Source organism: Lepisma saccharinum, chromosome 6, assembly GCF_977018435.1.
Source record: "Lepisma saccharinum chromosome 6, izLepSacc3.1, whole genome shotgun sequence".
NCBI lineage: Eukaryota > Metazoa > Arthropoda > Insecta > Zygentoma > Lepismatidae > Lepisma > Lepisma saccharinum.
The window spans coordinates 51,329,491-51,346,878 of NC_139234.1; the positions used below are offsets into that span (position 1 = coordinate 51,329,491).

At 40.8% G+C, this 17,388-nt stretch overlaps 1 protein-coding gene across 16 annotated transcripts in view; it reads left to right on the plus strand.

Annotated features, from left to right (window-relative positions):
- The window catches only part of Dys (Dystrophin), a 1,073,030-nt gene that overhangs the window by 944,604 nt on the left and 111,038 nt on the right, over positions 1-17,388 (plus strand). For all 16 annotated transcript variants that reach the window (XM_083123868.1, XM_083123876.1, XM_083123873.1 and 13 more), the window contains one exon: positions 6,613-6,785. In XM_083123868.1, coding sequence (XP_082979994.1) covers positions 6,613-6,785 — 173 coding nt within the window. The remainder of the gene's footprint in view (positions 1-6,612; positions 6,786-17,388) is intronic.

The following is a 17,388-nucleotide window of genomic DNA, read 5'->3' on the forward strand; positions in this document are numbered from 1 at the left end:
GAAGGGGCACATTCTGTGTGCATTCCTGCCCTAGTAGCCTCATGAAGGGGCACATTGTGTGTGCATTCCTGCCCTAGTAGCCTCATGAAGGGGCACATTCTGTGTGCATTTCTGCCCTAGTAGCCTCATAAAGGGGCCATTCTGTGTGCATTCCTGCCCTAGTAGCCTCAAGAAGGGGCGCATTCTGTGTACATTCCTGCCCTAGTAGCCTCACGAAGGGCACATTCTGTGTGCATTCCTGCCCTATTAGCCTCATGAAGGGGCACATTGTGTGTGCATTCCTGCCATTGTAGCCTCATGAAGAGGCACATTCTATGCGCATTCCTATCCTAGTAGCCTCACGAAGGGGCAAATTCTGTGTGCTTTCCTGCCACATCCTCATTAACGGCAAATTCTGTGTGCATTCCTGCCTCATCCTCATTAAGGACAAATTGTGTGCGCATTTGTGCTTTTGTGGTCTCGTTGTGTGCGTATTCCATAACTATTTCGTGTCAGCTTACGCACCCTCGTAGTCGTCATTCTGGATACACATACACACCTTACTAACATTCTTTATCTTCTGTGATAGCTATTTATACATCACTAGCCATCGTTGAGGGTACTTTGTGTAACTATTCTTGCATTAATGCCCACGTTAGGCGCAATATACAAGTAGACTGATTTAATTTATACCTTAACGATCTTAGTATGAGCACAGTGTGTAAGAGGTCGTCCTGTTATAGTCGGTAGGGTGTCTGACTACTACGTTGGAGACCTTGGGATCCCCCATAAAGTGTCACAAGTAGGAGAGTCTGAGAAAGGCTACCAGAGAGTGGTGCTGATCACATATCCTCCACTATGCATATCCTCCGTTATGGCAAGATGCAATGCACAGGAAAAAACTTTTGATTTCTTACTGCGTTCGTACTTTTATGCGCGTGTGTGTATTTTAATTTTCGAAATGCTGGAATAACTGTCGTATGCTCCCAGTAGCCCTTGTACAATATCGCAAAGATCTAAGCCCCCCCCCCCCCCCCCGTCCCTTCGTGTGGCTGTGAATCAAATCGCAGAACAGACTTGACTACTATTGCTGCTTCTTTTTTCCCCTACTTGTCCTCCGTAATTCTTCTTTTTACGGTCGCTAATTGGAAAAGTTGTCCTTGCAGGTCCGCCGTGTTGTTTCGGAGTGTATGACACCGCCTGACTCTCAGGTAATTAATTTACAAAGTTGGAACAAGTTCTGTCTCTCTGTGTCCAATAGAGGAGGAATTATGGGAATTATTGTTCTCTCCTCTTCTTCCAGACCGGCTTCACGTCAGGAAGCGTTTACTTTTGTCGTTGCCTGTCTACGATTAGCTTCGCTGATTGTCTTTTTTGTATTATTATTATTGTTATTATTATTACACGGGGATTGTGATTTGCTTCTTCATAGTTCGTTTATTTTTTTTTTCTTGCATGGAGAGACTTAACAGTTTTGTATTATTGCCGCGAAGAATATGCCGAAACAGTTTTGAAAAGAATTTGTCCAAGCCGTTTTTGAGAAGAATTTGTCGAAAGGGTTTTTGAAAAGAATTTGTCGAATCGTTTTTGAAAAGAATTTGTCGAAACCGTTTTTGAAATGAATTTTTCGAAACCGTTTTGAGAAGAATTTGTCGAAACCGTTTTGAGATTTTTTTTGTCTAAAACAGACCTTCGTAGTCTAATGCAGTAGATCGTGGTTCGAATCGCTGATGATGCAACGGATGTTTGTGCGTGTTCTTCTTCAGCAGTTTATAATCCAGTATCATAGTCTCATATCCTATGTTAGATCTAATCTAATCTTCTGTGTATTGCAATTTACCTGTACATATAGGTTAGGTGTAGCGACGGAATAATCAATATGGTGTGCTTGGAGCACGTTGTTACACATCAGGGACACAAGGCACACTCATATGGACAAGACACAGGACAACGGCAGTTTATAATTCATTCCCGTCGTTGCATATCCGTGGCAAAACAGCCTTGTTTTCCGGTTTACCAATACGCAGTCCGCAACTATTTGTTTATTTAAAATTAGCTTCCCAGTTATCATTGGCGTTTGCATCAAACTTGTTGGGGGGTTCATATTGATGATCGCACTGAGGATAGCTCGCGCCATAGGCGAGAGAGGGCTGAGTGAGTATGTCAACACTGCTCTTCAAGATGGGGGACATTTTTGAAAAAGGTCCTGCCTATTGTAAAGAAGTGGTTCTTGCTGATGTCGTATTCGGAGGAATGGGACTTCAAAACAACCGGACTAATGTCCATGTTATTCTGGAAGTTAGTGACAATGTTTCTTGATTATTCACGTTTCTAACTCTTAGGATAATCGTGACGAAGATTCATTATTAGTAGTAATCTTGATTGGACATTAACCATTGCCTTGTCTATCTCTTCACCAACTGTGTGTTCTATCAGTAGGTTTCGAGTGAGCGACTCTTCTCTTTCTTCAGGTTAAGAAAATTATTTTCGCCGGTAGTGGGATCGAACGTAAGACAGTCCTGAAATTTTCTTGCCGTGTGTGCTTGTGTGTGCGTGTTTGTCAGAATTATACACAAGAAAGTACATAAATCCCAAAGGGCATGGTAGTTAGTGCACTGAATTTGCAGAAGAAATCTCAGGTCAGTGCTAGTTTGATCTCACTACCGGAAAATATCAATTTGTTAATCTGAAGACATGATAAGTGCTCTTTCAAACGTACTGATATATTTATACAGTAGGTTAAAATCTACAATAATGTTCATATGATTACATGCTTAGCAGTGGATTCAGAAGGCTAAGATAATTTAAGGTGGTATCGACTTTCTACCTCAGGTCAATAACAAATTATAAATAATGAATGCAGGTGCAGTAATCCAAAGCAAATTCGTTAAGTCGTTTTCGATACCCCTGTTGAATAAATATGCTACATACAACGGGGCGTAAATAGGAAAAATTGGCTCATTTGGGTAGGAAAGTGAAACCTCACGTATTCTCTCCCCCTCTGCATATTTGGTTTTTAATTTACAGGGCGTTGAAGTGAATAACCGCAAAAAAGCAGTTATGGTTACAAGATTGCACCGCATGGTGGAGCTGGCTGCAGTGTTTTTACCGCCAGTTTAAGGCGGTGTGTATTTGTGCAGTTAGCGAAGGAAGACGCGGGCAGCGCGCGTGCGCCGTGATGGCCGGCTAGAGGGCAGCCGTGGTCGGACTCGGCCGAGATATGGTTCCAGGAGAAGGGCGGGAGTTTCTTCCCGCCAAGATGAAGATGCCGGATTCGTCCATATTAACTACCTCCTGCTGACTATGCTAACCAGCTTTGAAAAGGTAAAGAGGATTTTTTTAGCTCGGTGATAAGTTCTGTAGCAGTATTCTTTGTTGCCCATTTGGTTTTAGTAATAAATTATTGTGTCGCTATTCTTATAAATGTACCCCCCCCCCTTTTGTAGTTATAGTGGATCAACGTGATCCAATTTACTGTAACCAGTAGGGTTTACTTGATTAGAACTCTGTTATCTAATTATTTCCTTTTGCTCTGCTTCTGATGAAAAAATTCCCTCTACAATATGTGAAGTTTACAATACATATTATTTACGTTACGAGGAAATAGAAACTGAAGGATTTATTTTAATGAAAAGTTTTAAAGTAAACACATTATTTCAAGTGTACAATAGAAAATGCTTGTTGGCAATGGCCACAAACTTCCAGTGTACGTCCAAAGATATAACTCTGAATGCCTGTATTATTTTCTGTCTATACTAATCAATAGAGCTGATAATAAAAGTAACACGCATTCTAGTATATCTCCCTCTCTGGCTGGCTGTGCGTGTGCCCCTCATGAATTGTATGTGTCTGTCATCTTGCAATATTGTTTTCGTGGACACACACACATACACATACGTACTGTGAAATCTAATTCAAGTATACTGTAATGTTGCAAACATTTATGTATACATAAGGGTATTCACACACTGATGTTCTTTAGACGCGAAACGCATTCATGGAAATAAGTTCATTTGTGGAAGGAAGGAAGTTCTGGTGGATACCAAATCATTTGTGGAAGGAAAGGAGTTCTTGTGAATACCAAATCATTTGTGGAAGGAAGGAAGTTCTTGTGGATACAAAATCATTTGTGGAAGGAAGGAAGTTCTTGTGGATACCAAATGATTTGTGTAAGAAAGAAAGTTATTGTGGATACCAAATCATTTATGGAAGAAAATAAGTTCTTGTGGATACCAAATGATTTGTGTAAAGAAGGAAGTTCTTGTGGATACCAAATCAATTGTGGAAGGAAAGAAGTTCTTGTGAATACCAAATCATTTGTGGAAGGAAGGAAGTTCTTGTGGATACAAAATCATTTGTGGAAGGAAGGAAGTTCTTGTGGATACCAAATCATTTGTGGAAGGAAAGAAGTTCTTGTGGATACCAAATCATTTGGGAAGGAAAGAAGTTCTTGTGGATACCAAATCATTTGTGGAAGGAAAAAAGTTCTTGTGAATACCAAATCATTTGTGGAAGGAAAGAAGCTCTTGTGGATACCAAATAATTTGTCGAAGGAAAGAAGTTCTTGTGGATACCCAATCAATTGTGGAAGGAAGGAAGTTATTGTGGATGCCAAATCGTTCATAGAAGGAAGTTTTTGGGAAAACCAAATCATTCATGGAAGGAATATCTTATGCACTTGAAGTATTCGTAGAAGCAATTTATTGCGGATATCAAAGAGGATGTTCTTGTGGATTAAACTTGAAGTCATTCGTAGAAGGAAGCTTTTGTGCACATTAAAAAAAAAATCGTAAATTCGTAGACGTAAGTTCTTGTGTACATAAATATTCACAAAAGGAAGTTCTTGTAAACACAAAATATTTTATAGAAGTAAGTTTTTGTACACATACAAAAATCGTAAATTCGTAGACGGAAGATCTTGTGTACATAAGCTATTTCTAGAAGGAAGTTCTTGTTGACGTAAAGTCATTTGGAAAAATGTTCCTGTGCACAGGAGGGTATCCGTGGATGGAGGTTATTGCGTCATAAAATAAGTATTCGTGGAAATAGTTCTGGGTCACACAAAATAATCCATAGAAGGAAGTTCTTGTGCTAAAATAGCATTCTTAAAATAAATTTTGGTGCACATAATTTTATTCGCAGAAATACGTTGCGGGGATTAACGAATTTGCGGGTGGAATTTTTGTGTAGGTAATCCAAATAGTTGAGGACGAAGCGTTTGTTCAACTGCCCCGTCTCCTGTTTGAAACTTCAAAAGACAGAACCTGGGTTTTAAAACAAATCTTCAGATGGTTTCTACTTTTCATTCGCCTCCCTTGCCTTCCTTTCAACGGTGCAAAGACCATTGTTGGTGTTATTGTTATTAGCTTACGCTTTGTTGCACAAGGTGCGTATCCCTTCCCCCCAAAACACACGTGGATTCAGGGCGCATCAACTTGGAGAATTTTAATTAAACAACTCAGTTTGGTCCGGATATTGGCGTACGTACGCATGCTCAAAGGAGGCTCCATCCCCCCCTCCCCCCCACATAAACTAAACCGGAGGCCGGTCTCCTCGCCCAGTAATTACCAACACATATAAACTGTTGGCTTCCCGGCGCATTCACGACCGTTTCTGCGGGAAGGTTTTTAACGCCGGAATAGACGCGTAAACGCACGGCGAGAAGCATGTAGATTACTTCGCGGTTGAGCAATTAAACGGGCCATTCTCTGGGATGTACAAAAGGGGGGCGGAGGGGCGACATTGCAAAATCTCGGAGACCCGGGTCCCCCCTAAATCAAATTGCTGGTGAATAGAATACAGCGAGGTCTCTGTATTTTAATGGGTGTCTTTTATGTGCCGGACCGCACTGAGGGTCGATCCTGCAACCTTTGCGGGAGAGAGTTATGGGACCTCGGAACCTGGAGGGTAATCTGAGGATTTCTTTACGCGTGTAATTATCATTTTGCGGATTTCGCATCGTGTTGTAATCGCTCCGGTGGCATCCTCGTAAGAAGTTTGTGCGGATCTGTTTCGGATTTATTGAATGGGGTTTAAAGAAATGGTCGCTCGGTTCAGAGAGCATCTTTGGAACTGGCTAGCCTCAATGCACAGGTACTTAAGGTTTAAGCTTTACACCATCTGCTACCTTCTAAGTATATCCTGTTTAACGCAGTATTAGTGTGTGCCTCTTAATGGTAGCTGTAAATACGTGTGTTCTGGATCCATCGTTATATGCATGTTCTTGATGTAAATGTCCACGAGCGCTGGTGTGACAATTATACGAGTAATTGCGGTGAATGTAAGGGCATATGACATCAGGAGTATCCCAGTAGACCTATAACTAAGGACTTGGTACTTAGTGCTATAGTAGTCTGTAAGCCAGAAGGTTTATGTACAGTTCCCGCCACTGAGTAGTCTTGTCACGTGCGGGATGTTGTTGCGAAACGACTGACCATTCTGTTACCAGAGTTCTTTGAAAAGGCAAGTAAATATCAATAACCTGCTAAAAGCCTTGTAGAAGAACTTATTTTTTACTCGCCATCTGAAATACTTGCTCCCATATGGTTTGCGCTTGTTGATGGATATTTGCTATTGATATATGCCAAGTATATTACTTTTTACAAATTTCAATTTCTGCCTTTTTTTTTACAGGACCTGCAATCGGAAATCGAGAGCCACAAAGATGTATTCGCATCCCTAAACGGAACTGGCCGGAAACTTCTGAGCAGCCTCGCGAGCCAGGATGACGCTGTTATGCTGCAACGCCGCTTGGATGAGATGAACCAGAGATGGCACCACTTGAAAGCCAAGAGCATGGCCATAAGGTAGGGTTCACACGTTCAATCTAATCTCTTAAGAGAATATGAAATATTTTCCATTTTTTTTCAGTGTACAACTCTGTTCCACTACTTTACATTATTTTGTCTAATACATACAACTGCCATGGACTAGTGTTTCATGTAAGTAATTAGTAGTATACAGTATATTTTAGATTAGAAGTGGCTTAGGTGCAAATTCCCCACATCTGTTAATCGCATCAAATATATCCTTTTTCTTAGGCAACCCACGCAACGTTGCTGCTTAACGGGATTGAATATAACTTAAGGAGTTGATTTCCATACATAGTATAGGCATTCCATTTTATTTACAGAGCGAAGTACCTAGGTATATCATACACATGCTCATCAAATCGAGAATGAATTCCCAGGATTACAATCTGTGGCGTTAACTCGCGTTTTAAGTTATAATGGTGTCGTCGTAATTGTTATAGTGGGTTTTCTACATGTGCATTTGGAATTTTAGGTATTAATCATTCATCAGTGGCATTGTGAAGTAGTGGTTCTCAACCTTCGTGAGACCGCGGCCCGGTATCTTTTTTTTTTTAATCAATGACCTGTCCCAACAACTTTACTTTCTAATTTCTTAAACTTTATACATTAATACGTATCCTGAAATTAGTTATTCATAAATTATGACTTAATCGTAAAGAGTAATAGTTCGATTATGGGTTTTGTTGACAGTTATAATATTAGGTTTAAATTAGTTGTCGACCGCTGGACCTAGTGAAATCTTATAGTTTTCTCAGGCCAGCATCAGTAAATTAAATTAAGTGCTATACAGGATGTTTCAAAATGAATATCGGGGTTTTAATTTAGTGTATATTCTATTACATATACAATACAGAAATGAAACATACCTTAAAAGGAAGGGTAACTCAAACAGTTTTTTCTCACAAGTTACAAGTGTTCAATGTGGGATCCCCTTGTGACACGGCACACATCTAGTCTGTAGGCAATTTCTTCCCACACTGAAGCTAGCATGTCTGGTGTAACAGACTCCACAGCTGCATCAATCCTGCGTCGCAATTCAGGGAGGTCGGCAGGTAGCGGTGGCACGTATACACTATCTTTTTCATACCCCCACAAAAAGAAATCGCAGGGGGTGAGGTCGGGAGATCTTGGGACCCATTGCAGAAGAGCCACGTAATCCTCACAATGACGACCGATCCATCGTTGGGAAAAACAGCATTCAACCAATTCCGTACTTCACGATGAAAGTGAGGGGGCCAGATGATGTTCCTTTTTTGCTCACGATTCAGTTGAGGGTAGAACCATTGCTGGAGCATGTCCAAACACGCAGTACCAGTGATAGTGTTTTCCACAAAGAAGAAAAGTCCATACACTTGTTCTTTGGATAGAGCACAAAAGGCATTCACTTTTGGCGAATCCCTCATGTGCTGCACTGTTTGGTGTGGATTTTCAGACCCCCAAATACGCACATTATGCGTATGCACTCGTCCACTAAGATGAAATGAGGCTTCATCACTAAAGATCACACGTGTAAGAAAATCATCTTCCATGTCCAGCACATTTTCGTAGAAGTTGGCACGGGTCACATTATCTTCAGGCTTTAGGGCCTGTAACAGATGTAGACGTTACAGCCTCATGTGCAGTCTCTTTCGTAACACCCTCCAAACAGTCGTGGACGGCATTGACAGTTCTCGACTCGCCCGCCTTACAGATTTCCGACCGAAACTTACTCTGACCTGTTCCACTTGCTCATCTGGTAGACGTGGTCTTCCGGAGCTCTTCCCTTTGCACAGGCATCCCGTATTCTTAAATTGGTTGTACCATCTTCGGATGTTGTTATCCGATGGTGGATCACATCCATATTCCCGCCGAAAAGCACGTTGCACTCCAATTGCTGAGTTACACCTTGCGAATTCCAAGATACAGAAGGCTTTACGCTCAGGAGTCCTCTCCATCTTTACTACTAGCGCCGTGCTGCGGCGGAGTTACGAAACATCACATGCGAAGTAGAAACAAAAACGGTTTGAGTTACCTTTCCTTTTAAGGTATGTTTCATTTCTGTAATGTACGTATATGTAATAGAAGATACACTTCATTGAAACCCCGATATTCATTTTGGAACACCCTGTATATTCGCATGTTGCATTTTTAACACCGTATAATTCCAATTAATACTAATCGATGACTACATTGTTATGCTCGAAAAAACGATAATTACAGTATATTGTTAATTTTGTTGGTTTAAGCAAAAATTCTTCAGAACTTCTCGCAGCCCCGTATAATTGATGACAGGACCCGGTAACGGGCCGCGACCCTGTGGTTGAGAAACGCTGTTCTAAATTGTTTGTTGTTTGCCCTTTCTCTCCTTTCTATTTCTCTTATTCCTCTCCTTCCTGCTCTCTCCTCTTTCTCTTATCTTCTTTCTCCGTCTTTGTCTTCTTCTCTCCCATTCTATTAAAAAATATAATATTCCACTTCCGGATTCTTATTTCCTATTGTTCGTTATCTGTTATATCCTTTTTACCAACCAAAAACTGCATTTAACTTACCCAGCTTTCTTATTACATTTTTGAAAAGACATATCAATTTGCGACGTTATGAGCAGTTTTCACTTGGAGGTTCTTTGTTTTGAAAGCTGGAAAAATATTAAATTGGTGAGTGCTTCTATGTTAATGGGATTGGAAATGGTTAGGCTTTGTCCATTACTTTTGCCATACATTCGCTTGTCACGTCGCGAGTTATTTTTTGTTGGACAAGTTTAGTTTTATCCAGGTCAAATTGTCGCTCTTTCTTTCTAGCTTTTAGGGAACTTGCTCTTGTCGGCATAAATGCACATTACGAAGCAGGCATTGTCTTGGAGGGAATGATATGGAGGTAGAATGTCTCGGCAATATGAGTTTTACTGAATTATCCGCCGTAGCATTCAGTTTTGGAATTTCCATGATTAACTTCTAATTCGTCAGGTATTTCTCATTTTGCATGGATTTTCTTCCATATCTGTCGAATCGCGACGATGTTGCACGAGGTTGATGAAGGCACACTTGGAACAGAACAGCCATAACCAGGCCCGGACTCGAACCTGCAACCCCTTTATGTGTACCTGGTGTGTCGACTTCTCCACGCGGTTGACTACCGAAGCAGTTGTGTGGTTGTTATCGTAACGCGTTGGGAAACAAATTGTCCTGGGTTCGAGTACCTGTAAGAAATGATTGTTTCTTTATTATCTCTTTAATCTTCACCGCGTCCTTAACCTGAGGAGAATAGTAGCTGATATAAGAAGCAATTGAAGCGAGTTATTTTAGTAAGCACCAAGGTACAGCTGAGTTTTGATGCTGGCCAAGAAATGTTACGACAAATATTCAGACACACACGGAGAAAAGAAAATCATCTTGCAGACACTGAGACAAGGAGATTCATTCCTTTCTTTTCTGACAATTTTGTTCTTTCACCTCATCTTTCTTCCTCGGTTTCTCTTTCTCCTCCCACTTTTTCCTCTTTATTTTTCCTTTTCTAGTCTCTCCTTCTTGCTTTGTCTGTTCGTGCAAATTATTACCAGCATGAGCGCAATCGTATCCCATTTATGTTTTTCTTTGCTTCCATCTTTGTAGCTTTTCTTGGTCTTTCCTCAGTCGAATTTCTCTTTTCTTTTCTTACTCCTTCTTTCCTTGATTGTTATATTTTATGTTTTCTATCGCTTTGCTTCATTATGTCCTTTACTATATATCTCTCAATCGATCTCCTATTTCTGTTCTCCCTATTCTCTGTCTGCCTGTCTGTTATTTTTGCTTTCTCTCTCTCGCTCTTCTACTTTATTCTGTTTGCCTGTCTTCTGTTTGTTTTATCTCTTTCTCTCCCTGTTTGTTTTATCTCTTTCTCTCCCTGTTTCTCCCAATTTGCCTCTCACGTTTTTATTTTAAATTTATTTTTATTTTATTTTTCTCCCTCATTTTCTACATCTCTAGTCTTTTCTTTTCTTTTGTCCTTAAAATGTTGCTTTCTTACGATGACAAGTAAATATACCGTCAGTAATCTCACGTAAGGATACAACTTTTTAATTTTTAACCCCCTCCCCTTTTTTGTTACAAAACTTCCTGCGAAAGGCTATGTGTCGCAGTCTCAGTATTAGCATCGTCATTCCACTGAAGCTTCTTAAGAGGCAGATCACCAGGGCAACTAATTCCATTTGCTCAGATCCATATCGCAATCGAGAGGAAGGTTTTTAAGCTAAATGTATCCGAATTAGATTTCTCTGAGTGGATCTTCGTTGCGTAATCAAATGTAAATGATGCCTGTTTCATAGTAAAAGCTCGGCTGGTTCAGTAAGTGCTTCGGAAGATTCTCCTTGATGATTCGTTAACCTTCTTTCCCTGCTGTCAAGACATCTTTCAGTGCAGGAGTTTTCAAGTATCTTTGCTAGCCACGTGGGCATACAGCAGAACGAAGGAGCTGGTGCAGACGGCGACGTTCTCGTCCACCTTCTGCCAGCTAGCGACCTGCAGAATGTTGTTGACTTCTTGACACTTGGCAGGAAGAGTGGGATGCGGAAACTGGGAACAAGCTTCACGCTATCAAGCCCACCATAGGTGCTTGGCGTTCCTCGTCCCATCCCTCTCGTCGAGAAGAAGTTACTCTTACCCGCCTGCGTATAGGACACAGCCGTATAACGCATGGTCACTTGCTACAAGGGCTGGACCCTCCGATTCCGATGTGTCGTGCTTGCAATGTAGTTTTAAGTGTTCTTTCTATCTTTGCTATCCTCAAACAGACTTTTAATCTTCCCAGCTGTTTGTCATCCCTGTTGGGTGATGACAACAGCTTTTTATCCAACGTTTTTAGATTTTTCCGAAGAGCTGGTCTCTTCCCCCGTCTGTGAGGAAGCTTTTACTCGTAATACCTTCTGACTTTTTAAAGTGTTGTGCTTGTTTTGTGCAAGTCTTTTTACAACCTTGCACTTTTAATTTTTCAAAGTCGGAATTTTAGGTAAGGGGATATTTCCCCGAATATATTGTAGGCTGCAGAATGGCCTTAAGTGCCGACGCGCCCAAAAAAATTTAATTCATTCAAGTATCTCTGGGTAAACCCATATAAATTCCAGTCTAGGAACAAATGTAGCTATGAAAATTGTTAAAGGACCTGTCAAAATAAACATTCGCTTGTGGTAAGATTGGCATTGGCATTGGCATTGGCATCTACTCGAAGAAGGTTACGCCTGCCCCCGTGGCGGAGTGGTTAGCACATCGCGCTACGACGCCAGGGGTCCAGGGTTCAAATCCCAGCCTGGGCATGGATGTTTGTGAGTGCCCATTCATCCATTTCATCATATCATCACTCATCCCCATCTTCGCAAATTAGCCAAAAGTGGCAGAAAAAGCGAAGTAAAATAAACTAAATCAATCAATCGAAGATACTCAGAAATTAGACTCGAACCGATATCGCTATCAATCCATCGATGTAAGAAATTGTCGAATGGAGTTTAATCACCGATACCAGCCGATACTTTCTAGAGTACGGTTTTCTAGCACCCTCCCCGCTTCCCTCAAAATACCGTGAGACACAGCACAATTCAATCCCTCGCAGAGGATTACGCTAGCTGTGAATCCAGGAGCCAGAGCCTCGATATCCTGCAAGAATGGCGTCCTGGGAAGAAAAATATATATTGAAGTGCCTTCAGCCAAGCCACCCCTTTGATAAAATATAAATAAGAACATATGAAAGCAAGTTTTACGGTGGCGATATACATGTTGAAAGTGTAGGTCCAGTATCGATTAGCTTCATGTTAGACAATCGATTCTAAAGTAGTCACGAGCTATTATTATTATTATTATTATTATTATTTTACATTATTAACCGCGTATATAAATTAGTCACGAGATTGCGATTATATATTTTCTGATACTGTGACTGTTAAATTCATAACCTGTACTTACACAATTTTAACACACAATTGATAAATATTAACATTATATTTTTAATACCTAGGTATGTGAGGGAGCAAAAAGTTGATGCCTATATTCAGTATTAATTGCCTATGTATAATCTTACTACGAAAAGCCACAATTATAAACTGAGTGACAGTGCGTAATGAGTTTTCCAGACGTCGCCGTTTTTACTGTCACGAAAAATGCTTTCTGGACGCCTGCGCCCCGTTTTTTGTTCTTATTTTTCCTTTCAAATCAGACATATTTTTCCATTCAGTCTTTTTTTTCTTTTCGAAATTGGCTGAACTGCTGCATTGTTGAAACTTCTACTGTGACAGTACATTTCTCGATTCTATATTTTTCAGCTCTAACAAAATGCTAGTGTTTATTGCCGATTTCTTTGCAACTTTTAGCGGCGAGGGACAGGAGGGGTGGCCAGCCAGCGTGGCACTGTGGCTGTAGAGCATGTGATATTAGTACGCTTGTCCAAGTTCGACTAGCTTGATTGGTAGGGACAAAACTGGAGAAGAAAATCAAATACTAGAATATTATTTTGTCTGCTTCTGGTGTTCCGGCTTTAATTTACATGATCTCGCAACCCTTTATAAGTCGAAATAAATATTTTTGCCAAGATATAAACATTACACCCCTCATAGTACGGTGTCCCAGGAGTCTCTGGAGCAAACCAACGAAAACAAGTCCTCTGCTCAAGTAGGACTCGAGACCAATGCACGCGTGAGAAGGTATGTGAGTGCATGGAGGGAAAAACCAGGCTGCAGCTACTAGCCGTTTGCAGGAACGCGCACTGCTTTTCTCCGTCTACTCGCTTTCTCCCCTTCTCAACCGTTTTGTGCGGCCTTGCTCCACAGATTTCCGAAAAAGTGTAAGTATTATTTTCAGTAAGAAAGCATCCATCACAAGCATTAGTTGCTGGTAACTTCGATTCAATCCAGAAGTATGATACCTGAAGAAGAAAAGGGGGAAAGAAATATATACAAGTGATATTCTGCAAGTATTCTTTTTTGTCCCCAAAAAGGACACGAGAATGCGAACAGGACAATATGTTGAAGAGAGCAAATGTTAATAGGTTGTAAAAGAAGCTAGGAATTAGCCTCCGCATATTGACAGTGTCTTGGCTCTGATGCTGAGTGACGGGTTCCTGTTAAGCCTTGAGGGTAAACATCGCCTCGTTCAGAATTGTAACCTTCAAAAGAAGCTTAAAGGGTGAGAGGGGAGCAGCCAATGCTAGGACTTTTGTTTCGAAAGTTTGCGGACTCCTGTCAAAACTGTTTACTTAAGTCGTCTCCTCCGCCTTCTGTTAACTTCCGCGTTGAATGAGTAATGTCAGAGATCAGCTGGGCCTTCAAAACGGTGCTTTGTGTACATCACAAAGCCGCCTGCTGTACGAGTTAACAGCGCCGCCAAGTGGTAGGTATCCGAACATAATGCTGTAACTTGCGTGTTAAGGTATTTCGCCAGGTATTTTCTTGGGTACAATCACACGGCAGAAGTGGTTTCCAATTCCTATTCAAATGATTGAGGAATGCTGAATTGGAATTCGAGGCCGCTGATAATGCTTCAGAGTTATCCAATCCACACTGCACAACAAATGTGCCCGTTGCATACCTTTCAAGGATACCGTTTAGTAAGTATTATGGCAAGTGTGACACACACACACACACACACACACACACACAGACGTAACAATCCACCTTTTCCATTTCTTGCGAGTCTGCTCACAATGGACAAGGGTGCAGTCAATGCGTCGCTTAATTCACATTTCTGATTGGTCGACCTCCGTGGCTGACTGGTTAGCACATAGCGCTCCGACGCCACGGGCCCTTGTTTGGAATCCCGTCCTGGCATGGGTGTTCTTTGTGGGTGTCAGATTAGCCAAAAGTGGCAGAAATGGAAGCAAAATAAACGAAATCTATCGCTAAGCGAATCTATCATTACCCTCATGAATCGACGACAACGTACTTACACCTCCGAGATTCAACATTGTGGTAAAACCTTTCGTAATGAATTATTTTCAAAGTGCATTCTGTATATCATATTGCATATGGGTTCTACTTGATCCATTTTCGACTCTGGGCATTACAATTTAGCCAAGCGCACGTAGCTTGAGGGGTATTGACACTGTGCGAATTAAGCTTTTTGCTTTGTCCAATCAGTGGCGTATTTGTGATTTCATTTTGGGAGGTAGCTTTTCTGAGTATGCAAACTTCCAATATGTTACCAGTCGGTAAACTAAACTGTTACCTGGCGGTTCTAAGTACCTTAGAACATTTTGGTCTGTCTTAGGTCATTAAATCTCATGATAGCATTTAAACGTAATTTAGAAACTACATAGACCCCTATATTTACATTATAGGAACTTGTACACAAGAGAAGCTATCAAACTGTAAAACCGAAAACTTGACCAAATTTATATTTCCAAGTTGAAACTGAACGTCCATTTAACTACCTACAAGTTTCTCGCGAACATTTTAATACATGTAAAATATGAGCACTGTGCCATGAAAACTTAAGTGGAAAACAACCTGCTGTTGTCTCGGCTCGGAAAGGTTGTTCAGTTGCAGAATGGTGTTGTCATTTATAATCCACAAGGCTGCATACTTTTCGACAGGGAAATCTTTCTTGAGTGAACCATTAATGGACATATACGATTTTACCATTGCGTTCAATTCTATTTTCTTTTGAGGGTGATAAAAACATCCCTGCCAATGATAAAAATAATTTTCTTTCCCCGGGGATATTTTTTTTATGGGGGAAAGGGAAAATCCCCTCCGTTAATTCACACTCCCCCAAGCATAGACAAATACCTACTATAGTTTTTACATCATCCATCTGCTTGACCTTATTATTATTAACGTTGCCAATACTCAAATACACATGCATATTGTCGAGTACCATGTACGTATTCCTGTGCATATTAGCGTTAATTACATTTTAGCTCACAATTTCAAACAGTTAATGTTTTAATTGATTCTGTGTTGTTACTGCAGAATAATATCTGCTAACCAGTGGCGTAGCATGGGCATTTCGGGTGAGAACGCCAAGTCCGAAGGAAGGGTCGGCCCTTTTTTGCTTAATAATTTACTTATGGAGTTAGTCGCCACAGGTATTGTTTATTTTCCTGAAGTCAGCTGGGTTTTCAATAAAACATCATCCATGCATGTTTTAGATAGAAAATGAGATGCCTCACTATGCAACAAATGTTTTGAACTCTGGTGTTTTTACCTTTTTTTATATCTTTCGGCATTACGCAAGTCATTAAAAAACCTGCCTGAATCACAAGCTCCTCTGAACAACAGTAGACGTCATTGTTGTGGATGATCCAACTACTGATTGATTTGGTTTATTTTACTTCGCTTTTCTACCAATTTTGGTTAATCGCGAATATGAATATGAGTGATGATATTGATGAAGTTGATGAAGAAACACTCACAAAGAACACTCGTGCTCACGCCGGGATTCGAACCAGGGACCTCTGTCGTTTTGGCGCGCTGTGCAAAACACTCTTGACACGGAGGTGGGTGGATGATCCAACTATCGTACACTCTACTGACGTAACAGTGCCGATTAGTAATTCAGACCACTGTTTATTGCATCTTGAGAATGCTGATAAACATTTTAAAATAATTTTGTCCAGAGACCATTCGATGTTAAGAGTTTTCAAATGAATGCTTAACACTTCCATTGACACAATATTAAGCAGTTAGATACAAATGAAAAACTAATAATAATAATAATAAAATAAAAGAATAGTTTTGCGGGTTAAGCCGAACTTCTACCACGAGGACTTCACCAACTTGTTTGACCAAAAATGTGTTGATCTTTTAGTTTTTAATTCACATCGCTGTTCGTGCGATAAATTATACAATGCATTGGGCATTAAGAAGTGGTATATTTGAGTTTGGTAAAGTTACGTTAGTCAATATTGCGTATTGTAACATCACACAGCACGAGCGCGAAGAAACGGGTAGGAATTCTGCTTCTGTCGTCTGCGTCGGCAGGCAGGAAGGGTCATATGAGCCCTAGAACCAACCACGTAGCTCTCCGCTCCGTACGTCGGCGTTCAAGAGGGCATTGCGCGCCTGCTGTAGAGATCCAAGCTTTCCCTCCAGATAGGCAGCAAGAAATATAGAGTCTTTTACGACGAACCTGCCCGGCGTCCGGTCAGGAAAGGCATTGAAACAAAATGCTAGAACGAGTGTTGTTAGTGGAGCGTTGCAAGCGGATCGCGAAAACAAGCTATTATAAGGCCATGAAGGTCAAACATATATGAAATTAGTCAAGATTTACTTTATATTTACAGCATTTACGCATTTTTTTAAATTTTAAATCAGGGAACGCCGGGCGTATGGGCGTACTATAACGCTCCGCCACTGCTGCTAATTCATTTTTAATAGAATGCTGCTTTTTTTGTATTATGTGTATAATAGCCCCATCTATTTTTTGATTATTCATAGTTTTAGCGGCGGCATCTTATAGTGACGCAGAGCTACAGACTCAGATGGTTGCCAAGCTTAGGAGAAAAAGAAACAAGAAAAGGTCCCTTAACTTGTCTGAAGGGCGGAGGCGTATTTCGAAGGGGGTGAATGGAGGGCGTGGCCTACCTTCTCTTCTTCCCCCGTTGATAAACTGTGCTGGGAAAAAGATCCTGAACGGTTTCCTCCGGGAGTTAACTGCCCGGA